We start from the raw sequence: 12,493 nt of genomic DNA on the forward strand, positions 1-12,493 counted from the left end.
TGGTCAGAGTGTGTGTGATATGTTTTCACACCAGGCCTGCTCATATGGAGAGGGCATGCGCACATCAACACAAATGAGTCAGTTTCCGGAGAGTGCTGCTCTCTTGTGTTAACTTGCGCCGTGCCAGCGACTTGTGCCAACAAAACTTTCTTTCTTTATTTTTCCATTGTTAAAACAAACAGTTAGATCGCTTTCCAGCACTTTTTTTTCCTGCTGTCTCTCACCCTCATTACCTCCGACTAAAGTTGTTAACCCTCAGCAGGCAGCAGTCTTAAGTCTGTGACTGCACACATTAACGCATAATTTGACAGAATGAACATAAAACTTTGAGTATATTTACTTAACTTACATACAATTCTGAGGCACTTGTACTGAAGTATTTCAATTTTCTGCTACTTTAGACTGCTCCACTATAATTCAGAGGTAAATACTGTACTTTGATGACATTTATTTGATCATTTCATACTTTAATAACACTTTATCTAAACTAACAAGCTAGCCAGCAGTATATTAAGTCATTAAATAAACCCCATCTTTACCAGCTGCGTGCTATACACATTAATATATCAATTATTATGATTAGATAAAGTAATACACATCATTTTGCATGATAAGTATTTACTTAAAGTATATTTTGATGCTTACTTTTTATGTTTCTACACTGTGGTGTTCCTTCTTTGACTTAAGTAGAATATCAGAATACTTCTTTCCCCGCTGAGCAAATATAAATATAAGTTATGTGCACACATGTGCACGTTATATACATACACATGTCTCGCAGTTCATCAGATTAATGCACGCAGCCGCCCACTACCATTGAAGCATCACTAACGTGATAAACAGTGTTAATGACGTGCGGTTTGTGTGTGTGATGTATGTTTTCTCTTGTCATGTAACCCCTGTCACGTCTTCCTCTCATAAATCACAGACGAGGGGTTTGAGTTTCAGAAAAGAGAATTTCTCACTGTCAAACAATTAAAAGACAGACAGACTGACAGAACAGTGCAGAGGGGTAAACACACACACACACACACACACACACACACACACAGTTGATTATTATATATGCATAGTCACCAGCGTGTCCAGCCACTAGCGTGTTTATACGAAAGTGCCAGTCTGTAATAGACAGCGGACCTCGCTCAGCAGAAACAAGCCAAGGCCTCCATTGTTCAGCCTTCCAGGCTTCTAAGCACAGATTAAAGCCAGACAGTCACCCAACAACATGTCAGTAATTTTCTGTCCCAAACACGCAGCACTCTGGTATGCTTTATTGTGCTCTTTGGTTCTGGATGCAGACACTATTTTTTTTTTTTTTTTTTTTTTGTATGTCATGTATCACAAATTATGTCCATGTAGTCCTGACATAGAGTGGAGTTTTGTCCCTGTGGAAACATGAAAGTAACTGGAGACGTGGAGGGACTGAAAAATACTCAAAGGACAGTTGGTGGATCACTGCAAGAGAGGAAAAGATAATGACATCAAAGGATGCAAGAGAAGTAAGGAAAGTAGAACCATGAGAGAGGAAAGGAGTCTCTCGTTCTCCCCGTCATGTAATTAGGCTGACTGAGTCTAATGTGTGTGACACGTTACTGTACCATGTGTGTTTCTAGTCGAGACGTCTGCTCTGATGTGCAGACACCAACTTTTCACGCCGCATCCTCAACAATTACACCCTACTGGATAATTACCAGACTACACCATAGGGAGTACAATAAAGACAGCAAAGACACCTCTCGCCCTGTTTCATTGGGATTAAGACCCACACACACAAAAGCACAGACGTATGCCCCATCTAATTGGTGGGAATGCTGAGTCGAAACTTTTATTTATATATATATAGTATATCTGCTGAGAGATGCTGTAGGACAGGATGGCGACAGAGACACAAAGAGCCACACATGCATAAAGGGGCATTATTTCATTTTCCCCTACATTCACTTGAGGTTTTGGTGGTAATCTCAGGCCTATTTTCTCACTTTTTCTCAACATTAATCTCCCAGGTTTCCCCCCCCCTTCCCTTCCTTTTTTTATTCTGCGGCCTGATCCATTTGCGGTCTGACATCAGGAGATTTTAGTAGTGGCTTTCTTTTTTTTTCCTTTCTTTTTTTTTCTTCCTCTTTTTGTTCAGCCAGTTCTATTTTTATTTGAATTCCTGCTCTTTTTCCCGCCTTGCTGAGTGATGTGTACTGCAGGTCTGTACTGGATGTATAGTATAACAATGCAGCTATACAGAAAGAAAAATCCAGAATATATTAATCAAAATCCAATTTCCCCTGGCTCCTCGAACACAGGCCCTCGGTTTCCATTAAAACTTCCTTCTGAACCTCTGTTGCTGATTTAAGTAAGGCCTGTATATTTTAAAGCATCTTACCTTATCATATATTATAGAGGACTGGACTGCTGCATTATTTGAATTATTTCTCCAGGTAGCATCAGTAGTTCTGGGTCTTATTTTAACCCATATTGGATACTAGTTCATAGAGGTTGCAGTATCTTCCATATGCACACTGTCAGCTGCCAGATATTAGATACAGGGTTTTATTGTCGAGATTGAACCCTGGCTGTCTCTCTTTCTCTCTCTCACACACACACACACATACACAAAGGAAGAGACACACACACAGTAATACTACATACAGTTCACAGGCCACTGTGTGGCTTGTTAGCAGCCATAAATCAGTCTGTTTTTGCTTCGGTTCAGACTTCGCAGAAGCCGATGACCTCACCATGTACACCTCGTCTACTCATCCTGACGAGTCTTGAAGGAGCCAAGATCTGATAAACGCTGCCAGATGCAGAGATACACACACACACACACACACACACACACACACATACCAATGCATACATCCCGAGACATGGACATAGATACAAGGGAAAGCTCACTAGGCTCACTTTGATTCTCACACTCAGATGCGTGACATGATAAACACAGCGTGCTGCATTTTAATAGAGTGGTGAAACTACAACCTGTTCTGTACTGTATGCAGCATCCAGTGAAGAAAAATATGGAGCATTACAACCTTAGGCTTTACACTCCTCTCAACTTTAGACAGTCATGGTAAAATTATTACCATCCAATTGGTCAGAGTCATTTGTTCCACCCCGATCTACTGCTGATTTCACAAGAGGCCCTTAATCAAAAAGACATCGGGAAAGCTCAAAGGCTTTTTTTTACCGACTTTTTATAAATCTCTTTTATACAGACTGACCGCTCAATGTTTTTGAAGAGAGTTTATAGCCATGCTGTCCCATTAAAAGACTAAAGAGGGGCAGCAAATGAACACATAAACTATTAATGAGAGCCGCTCCACAGTATCATTCCCTCCGCCCTGCTCCTACTGTCCATCCATCAAAGGCGGCAGCGATGACACTGTGGTAGGTTTTCACATCAGTACCTCAGTCTGGATTGCACCCATGGGGCTGGTTAAGCAGGGAGATGAGGAAAAAAGACAGACTTATGTAAGCCATCCAAGGTGAGACAGGACGATTGTTAATGGTGGTTTCCACTCTGCAGAGCCACCAGGACTCTGAAGTATTGAGCAACACTTGACTCGAGGGACCCTGTAAAAACTGTTAGCTTAACATCAAGTACGGTTGTTAAGGAGGAAGTCAACATTAGCCTTTACCACATACATCACATTTAAGTGTTTTTGGAAAGTTTGATCGGAAAGCCAACTGTTCCCTTTTTTGTTTAAGTAGGGATCTAAAGGTTTGTGCCTTTGAACTGAGTGTCCCTTTGCAGAGGAAGTTTAATGACCGGTGGGCCGTTTTTTATTGAGGTAAACAAAAGTGGACAACTTCAACTGCTGTTTCAGCACTTGGGTGATGTTGGATAGGAACTTTAAACTGCCTGTTAGATTATCTCATCATCACAAATACACAGAAACATGGTAGATGTAGGGCTGTGTGGGAGATTAATCCAGCTGGACCAAATCCACCAATAATTTATCATGTTGGACACATACACTCTAAGTCTTTGAATAATTATAAACCACAACCACCTGGAAACATCTGAAAATCTGAGCCTTATGTGTGCATACACAGTTAAATGGGGCAGGATAGACAAAAAGTAAAAAGCTCTTTTGTCTTTTTCCTACTTTTTCATCCTAACCTTTCCAATAATTACAGCTGTTTCTTTCTGTCGTTTACGAGCATGCGTTTTACTATCCTCTCTTGTCTGTCTTGCCAAATCCACTGATCTGTTTTTCCTAAGCTAAGATCATTCACATTGTTTTCGAAGCGATACGGGCAAAGCTAAACATTAAGAAATACAGAGAAATAGCAGCCGGATTATGATATTTTGAGGTGGGAAGATGTCGGTGTATTAAAAAAAAAAAAAGCATTCTTCACAGTATTTTAAACAAGCTCTTCATTCACTGCAGACTTTTTGATTTTCATGTAAGAACAACAAGCTGTGGTTTTATGGGGTAATGTGTCAGGTTGTTGTGGTATCAATTTTCTAATTTCTCTCTATTCAAGAAAGTGAATAAACATATTTTCCAAAATGGCTAATTTGTGTCAACATTGCTCTCATGACTTCGCGCTTTTTTCCTCTAAAACGTCTCTTTCTCTGTCTTCCATACAGGGTCCACTTGGCTTAGATGGAAAACCAGTGAGTATTCCCATAATTAAATGTTTATAACTTGCTTTAAATGAGGTGAAAGTTTTATTTTAACTTTAACTGTGTTTTCTCCTCTCAGGGTTTACCAGGTCTCAAGGGAAGCCAGGTAAACCGTCACACACCTGTTGTCTTGTTTTCTAACACATATCAGTTTCACTGATGGAAATCCTACTCTAGATTTTCTTAGTGTGAATCTAAGTGGGTATTTGGCCTGTTAGACAGGAGATGGTTTACCAGACTTATCAATCATTTTTACTGTTCTTAAGGGAATATCACAAGTGAGTAAAAACCCCACCTTAGCCACCTTGTTCTGCCTCTTAAGTCATCTTAGGGCTGAAATCCATGGGGGAGTCATGGCTCAACTGAACCAAGTGCTGAAATCCCCTTTGCACTTCACCTCTGAGTCCCATCCATCACCCCCCAGAAACCACACCGCACTCCCAGACACACCCAGGTGTAGCGTGGAAAGAGGCGAAGCAGAGCAAATGGGTTACACACCATTGGGAAAAGTGAGAGAGAGAATAGAGTTTATAACCTCTGCAGAGGCTCTTTAAAAAGTCATTATAGTACCCCCCCCCCCCTTCCTTCTCTCTAGTCTCTTTGCCCACGAGAGGGACGAGTCATCTGCTGAAATGTGAAGCCCTCACATAATGAGAGCTGTTTGAACAGCTCCTCTCCAAACACACCACTGAGCTGTTGTTTCCCGCAAAAGGAGACCTCAAGCAAACTTTCCCCATCACAGAGGGTCTGCCGTAAAACCCCGGCAGGTGTGACACAGACCTCTGAGCGCAGTAAGTCAATGGATGAGGAGGGGGGGGATGAAAACAGGAGAATAAAGGAGGATAAAAGCAGTAGAAGAAAAACATTGATTTCTTGATAGATGATGGCCAGGAGAGACGCGAGACAGAGGGCTGTCAAGTACGTTGAAGGATATCACCATAAACAAAAGAAGCTTCTACAAAGTTATAAATGTTTGCGAACTATAATAAACACAGAAAAAACTGAACATGAACAAAAACCTTCTGACAAAGAAATCTGAGCTTTCTGACGCATTTTGTGGCCTTCATAGTGGGTGGATATAGTTTAGTTAAAAAGCTCTGGAAAACTTCCAGTAAGTTTTTATTATTTATTTTTTTCCGTCAAACTGCTGTTTCCAAGGTCAACAATGAACAGCCTCAGCTGCAACCTTTATGCCCATTTTTAAAATTATAGAAATAATAAACCATTGTTTTTATTTGAAGCTATTTTTTCATACATTTCATAATAACTATTGCAATCGACAGGATATTCTGATCTTTTGTTACTTCACATTTTAAAAGACCAGACTAGAACTATGAAATAAAATCCAAAATGAATCATTTAAAAATATAATAAAAAATAAAGAAAAAGGGAATGCCTGAAACTGCATCAGTCTAACGAAAACTAACTCCTTAACATCACTGATCTAGAATTTAAAATATAGTCGGTAAGGTAACAACCAGAGGAAGAAGAGGATTAAAAAGGATAAACTGAAACTAAAAGCTGAGTGATACTAAGTGATTGATGATTACACACTTAAAAGAGGAGTAGTGAGTATGTTGTCACTTGAATTAAACCATCCACCTCCTCCTCCTCGTCCTCCAGTCTCTCTTTTCTCAGAACTGAAGCAGAGGAACTGCAGGAGATAAGCTGCTGCCTGTCATCACATGGCCAGTTACATTAACAAACTGCTTATCCTCTGCACCAGACCCCCCCCTTCCACCCCACCTCTTCATCTCTGCACTCCTGAACACAATTAGAGCTCCAGTCCAGAGAAAATGTCTGCCAGACAGAGAAGATATGAAGGGGAAGGGGGAACAAATTAGACAGGGAGAGCTTCAAGGCAGATCGCATGGCAGATTTAGAGACAGGGGGGGAACTGAATAAAAGCAGAATGAGAGTGTGTGAAATACAGTTTGGGATAAGTGAGATAAGAATAGAGACGTGAAAAAGTTTAACGTAAACGGCGATTGGGCTCTAAGAGGTAAGATCTCCTCCACTGTGTCTCCGATCAGAGCGAGTTGGTGACGTGTCTCCGCGTAGCTCGCTCTGCCTGTCTCTCTGTCTCGTCACACGGTGTCAGTCTGCGGTTTGTGATGCCGCCACGCTCGAGGTCTTTGTGCCACTGAGACAGACAGTCGGAGAGATGGACGAGGGCACAGCACGGCCCAACTGGCAGGGATTGGCTCCTCTATGGGCCTGGTGTTCATAAGACAATGTCAGACTTCCACAGTGTGACTGCCATGAGTGCGTAGGCTTGTGTTTTTAGTTATATAGTCTCTCTGAGAGATTGGAGAGACTGGTGGAGGAACAAAGGCATATTTTTGCCCTTTTAGTTTTATCTCGCAAAGAGAAATCTTAAAAGGGATTCTCACTGCAAGCTCAAGTCATGTGGGCGTCTTGTTGTGAAATATGCTCAGACAGAAGTGTCTCGTGATTGAGTGGTCTCGATGGCACGGCCGCATTAAGTGGTTGCCTTACCATTTGATTGAATGCTCCCTACTAGAAGCCAGTTGAAGATGTATACTATGATGTATGTTGCTCATATGATTGAACTGATTTATCTTGACCAACTGTCTCCCATTATCTCCTCCCTCCCTACAGGGACCAGCCGGCCCCAAGGGAGAAAAGGTATGTTCAATATGGATTTTACCCAACGCTGCTAGACAAGTCAATGCACTGTATGCATGTGTTTCTCGCATTAATTTACAGGTCTCAGAGAGACACAAATGCAGGCGCACATGCTTACACACACAACCTCACAGGTGTTCTCGCCCTCCCACGTTCAGGTTTTCACTATGTGCCCATCAAACGAGCCATAGATTACATGTAGTTATGTAGGAGCTCATATGTCTCCGCACATTCTCACGTCAAGGCACTAAACAGGTTTACAGGCCTTCCGCAAGGCTCGATGATAGCCAGATGTTTTCCCGCTCTGTGAACCTCTGCCCAGCCTAAGATGTTAGTGACCGTAAGAGCTGCAAGAGCTGGCAGAGAAGGGCTTACGCATGTGGCCATTTGTGTACGCACTGATGGGTAACTTTGTGTGTGTGTAGGTTTTTTTGCACTCAAGCGTAAGTCCTTGTCCAGATAAACCACAAGAACAACGCAACTGCAGTAAACAGCATGTGTCAGAGCAGTGCTCTGGTGAGCGGGGATTGTAAGTGGCAGATGATGCTGAGGTTTGGAAAATTGGCTGCCTTTATGTAATCATGCTAGAAGCTCTGTAATGAGAACATGAACTCCAAATCCTCATCAGAGAACCAACAATCACCAGCACGTGCGATCCCACTTTTACTCAGCCCATTGCATCCCGTCAGATGATTTCAATTGTGGCCTATCAAATGATTTATGCAGTAAACGCTGACATCCTGAGCTGGTTTAGGGACAGATGACCTCTGAGCTGCTTCCTTCATGTACACAAGTATTAGTTTTTAAGCCTGTCTGTCATAGCTGCTTTACAGTAGCGGTGTTCTATTGCATGCCTCATCCGGTGTGCGTATACAGTGGTAATAACTGCTGACAATCGCTTCTTTCCTGTTTTTCTCTCAGGGTGACCAAGGAGACATTGGGCCAAGGGTAAGTTGATTTTTCTATCTTTGTCTGAGAAACAAGATGTTTTTAACTGTCATGTATGTGTTTTAGAAGCTATTTTCACTGCAGCTGACCTGGCTGATAACACCTTTCCTTTAATTGTGTTTTGTTCCCCAGCTGATCTTTGCGTTTCAGAAATGAACTTCCGTTTAAATTTTCCTTCCTTTGTCTTGTTTTGTATTTCGCCAGTCTCCTTTTTGAAGTTTTACTCCCTTGTAAGGTCAATAGACATTTATAAGAAGTCAATTTGCAAATTATCTTTGCAGTTTGACCTTTGTTTGAAACAGTGGGTCCTCCAAAAGGTCCTGTTTCCTCCTTGTCCGATATCCCATTTACTTTTAAGGAAAATATGTTTTTTTTTTACTAACTTCAGATGAGAACATAATGAACATATCCAGAGGTAATAACATCTGCACCCATATATGCACAAATTAAATCACATTTACGTGCAACTGACTTATCAGTGCATCTGAAATGAGAAAAAAAAAAGAAAGTTTTAGGACTGCAGGAGGAAACCAATGCCAATACAGCTGAGATTTAAACCCCAGACCAGACAGACCATCACAAACTGGTAATCCATAAGGTCCAAGAAAGGAATTGTCTTTCTTTGGAGTTTTTACAAAATGTCACTATCATTTCCTTTTTATCACATTAGGGGAATACTGTGCATGTGCAAAAAGACAAAACTTTTCTGATCACAAGCTTTGTCTATTTTTTGTTCTATCCACATAACTTTCATCACATCGTTCAAGTCTTGTAAAAAAAGATGTTAGGAAAAGTGTGTTTACCCTGTACGGCTTCCCCAGCAACTGCACCAACAACATAGTCCGGCTCTTATGATGAGGTTTCAGTTGCCCACATCTCCGAAGCCAGAGATGAGAAATGATGATATTAAAGAACGATGGAAATACTTAAACCTCACCATCAAAACCCAATGGTTGGGGCAGTGTGCCAAAGCTGCCATCTAGTCTTAACCAAACTCTGTTTTTTCAATATTACGGAGTAACCTCGCTCTGCATCTGGTCCATGTTGTCAGTGTTGTCTTTTCATGTGATATCATTCCACTCACCATGAGATCTATATAATTATCCCCCGTTTTATTCACTGTGGTTTGAAAATAAGCCCCCTGTGCTTACATGGTAAACATCTCGGATCCTTTGAAGAAGTCATGTACCCCGTGAGTCCTGAATGTTTTTCTAGTTTTATTATGTAGTAGCATATATTTTCAGGTTACACTCCTTTACATGCAAACAAAGAAAATTGGATGGGGATGAGCTGTAGCGGTAATCTATGTATTGTTTTGGGTTTAAACCCAAAGATCTGCAGGTTTCCTTCATTTCCACCTGAGATGGTAAACTGTAGGTAACATGATGTAGAACAGAAATGATTAGTCGATTCATCAATAAGTCAAACAAGTTAAAAGTTCACTCGTTGCAGCTTCTTAAGCAGGAATATTTTTCTTTACATCACCTTTCTAATTAAATAAATAAGGATTCAATGTAATAACTAACTTTAATAACTTTTATTTTAATTTAATCAACGAATTAGGAAAATTAAATCAATCCGATTATTCAACAAAGAAAGCTTTTGTGTGCTAAATATCCCATGGTCTTGGCCCAATTATGCAAAATTACACTTTTCTTTCCTGTTGTTGGTTTTTATTTTTATTTATTTTTTGTCCATTTGTTTGTTTGCTAAAGGATTTGTCTATTAGTATATACCAGTAGAAACTTATTTTTTTAATTGATGTAGCCCAACAGGTCATTATCATCAATTATCTTTATTAATAATTACATATCCTCACTGATGTTGTCCACATAATGGTAGTATAACAAAAACTGCACCAGTAATTTTCATATTGGCAGCGGCCTGTCTTCTGAGGACCATAATGGACTACGAGCTACTTAAACTTTAAAAATACTCACACATGAAATATTTATAAAAACTACAAATGTTCCTCGTAAAAGGCTGAAGCCCCTTTGTAGCCACTTGTTGCTTGTCTCTATTATAACTCACATTCTTTAGCAAATATCCAACATATGAAAAGGTTTGGTATAATAATTAGAAATAGATGTGAAGTCGTAAATCTTCTAAGACTCTGAGCCTGACAATATTGGCACAACAGTGTGTGTAACAGTATTGGAATGAGACTGAATGGCTATTGTTTTATAGGAGAGCACAAATGAAGTGTAAATTTGACAGGCCTGCCCGGTAGAATAATATTTATGATGCGGCTCAGAATTCCTGATTCGTATTAAGGCGTACGCCATTTGACTTCCCTGCCTATCCCTTCAGATTTTGAAGTAATAGTTTGTGCAAGAATTAAATTTTTTTGGCATTCTTCGTTACACAGTTCTTCCAAATGGTAAATATTGCACTTGGACGAGGTTTCTAGAGCTTGTCCAAGTGCAATGTCCTTGGATAAGTTTGCAGCTGAAAAACCTCAGAGTATCGCTTAGAGACACAAGCTTTGTTCAAAACAAACCCTGCAGCTCCTAAAACTACTGTAGTTGTGAATGAGGTTTGGCAATGGGCTGCATTTTCATAGATATGGCTAGATAGGTTTGCAAATGAAAAACTCTTGGTCTCTGAATGTTTAAAATATGATTTTTTTTAACCAGCTATCATTCAAAGCTCTACAGTTTGCCATCAAGTTCAGTCATCACCTCGCCCCGATCTCAACACTGTACGTGGATTCACCTTTGAACTCTACAAGAGGATGACAGAATACATGTGAAAACAGGAAGAGACCATGAATCTCTGTCAACCTGTGACTTCCTGTCAATCCATCAGTTTCAGTGCCTTTGTCAGACCGAATCTTCTCCCAGAAGAGGATGCAAACACAAGATAACAGAAGTATTAAAACACAATCAGATGTTATAAAACCACCAGAAATTTGACTAAAGGTCATGTATAGTGCTCCATGTTTCCCCAAGGCAACTTTTTATTGGAAAGCAGAAAGCTGGTAGCCATTTTTCCCAGCCTCCATACCGTCAAATCCATACAGAGGATGTCACTGCATGTTTAGGTTCGTTTGGCAGCTTTGCTGAAAGACAAGCCACGATGGGAGTTTTATCCCAAGCCAAAGCCTCCTGCTGCCTCCCCCGTAGCAGCTACAAAAAGGCCATGGTTACATGGGGCTTGGAGGTTGAATGGCTGTTTGTCTTAGTATCAGCCTAAGGTCTGATGAGAACGAGGTAAAGGGGAAACCCACTGTGAAACAGCCTATTCTCTTATGAGATGTTTAAGAGCATATGTGTATGTGGTCTCCATGGTGGGAACAGTGTGAATGAGTGAATGTGACAGTGGGGAGAGAGGAGTGTATAGGCAGAGAGAGGAGGAGGGAGGGGTCTGCGGTATCAGAGTAACCTCAGCTATTCAGCGCTCACCACAGCCTGTTAACGGAAACCTCATGAGCAGGCTCACATCGCCCCTTCTTTCTCTACCTACTATCCCCCTGCTGTTCATCCTCTCTCCTCTCTTAGATCTTCCCTCCATCCTTCCCTCCCTCCCATGTGTTTTCGGAGGGAACTCAACCAGAGAAACAGCACAGTGCTCCGAGCTCTCTGGCGGCAGACAAACTCAGTTCCTTTCAGCTTGACAGACAATCATCACAGTTACTGTCTGTCAGCTAGAAAGAGCCAAGCCACCTCTGTTTGGTTTGGTCGCAAAGGGAAGGATGGGAAGAAGTTAAATGGAACACACACACACACACAATTAAATACATGTTTGCGTAAGAGACCCAGGATATGATTTCTGGAAGAGCAAAAGGGACAGTTATTGGGACTTTTTCTGATTTTGCAATAGTTTATTGTGCGTCTCACTTTTTGCAGATGATGTATTTTTGTTCCTTACCAATCCCTTCTCAAACATTTTGGTATGCTACAGTAAGTTGCTCACCTTTTCCTTCCTCTCTTTAGGGTCCTCCTAACTACAGCACAACATATGCAGGTCTGCACAGTAATCAGATTCTCACCGTCAAGGTTTGTCCCTCCAACCGAACTGTTCCTTATTCCACCCAGCAGTCACTGCTCTCTGTCAGGCTGCTGATCTGTCACTACAGAGGAGCAAAACCCTCTTCTTGATCTTTCTCTTTTGGCTTACAGCTTCAGAGGCTGCTGAACATTCATCTTCTCTTTTTTCCCCCAGCACTTGTTTCCCTCTTGGTTGGACTCTCCACTATCTTTTGTCCTTCAACACGCTACATGTCCTTTCCATTCTTTTTCTTTTTACACTATTTCCTTTTCTGCTGTC

At 41.1% G+C, this 12,493-nt stretch overlaps 1 protein-coding gene across 8 annotated transcripts in view; it reads left to right on the plus strand.

The window, feature by feature from the left end:
* The window catches only part of col23a1a (collagen type XXIII alpha 1 chain a), a 116,446-nt gene that overhangs the window by 89,726 nt on the left and 14,227 nt on the right, over window positions 1–12,493 (plus strand). For 7 of the 8 annotated variants that reach the window (XM_019265519.2, XM_019265524.2, XM_019265520.2 and 4 more), the window contains 4 exons: window positions 4,592–4,618; window positions 4,707–4,733; window positions 7,250–7,276; window positions 8,198–8,224. In XM_019265519.2, coding sequence (XP_019121064.1) covers window positions 4,592–4,618; window positions 4,707–4,733; window positions 7,250–7,276; window positions 8,198–8,224 — 108 coding nt within the window. Of the gene's footprint in view, window positions 1–4,591; window positions 4,619–4,706; window positions 4,734–7,249; window positions 7,277–8,197; window positions 8,225–12,159; window positions 12,223–12,493 lie in introns of all 8 variants that reach the window. The other variant, XM_019265521.2, reaches the window with a different exon arrangement.

The sequence above is a fragment of the Larimichthys crocea genome, chromosome I (assembly GCF_000972845.2).
Source record: "Larimichthys crocea isolate SSNF chromosome I, L_crocea_2.0, whole genome shotgun sequence".
NCBI lineage: Eukaryota > Metazoa > Chordata > Actinopteri > Sciaenidae > Larimichthys > Larimichthys crocea.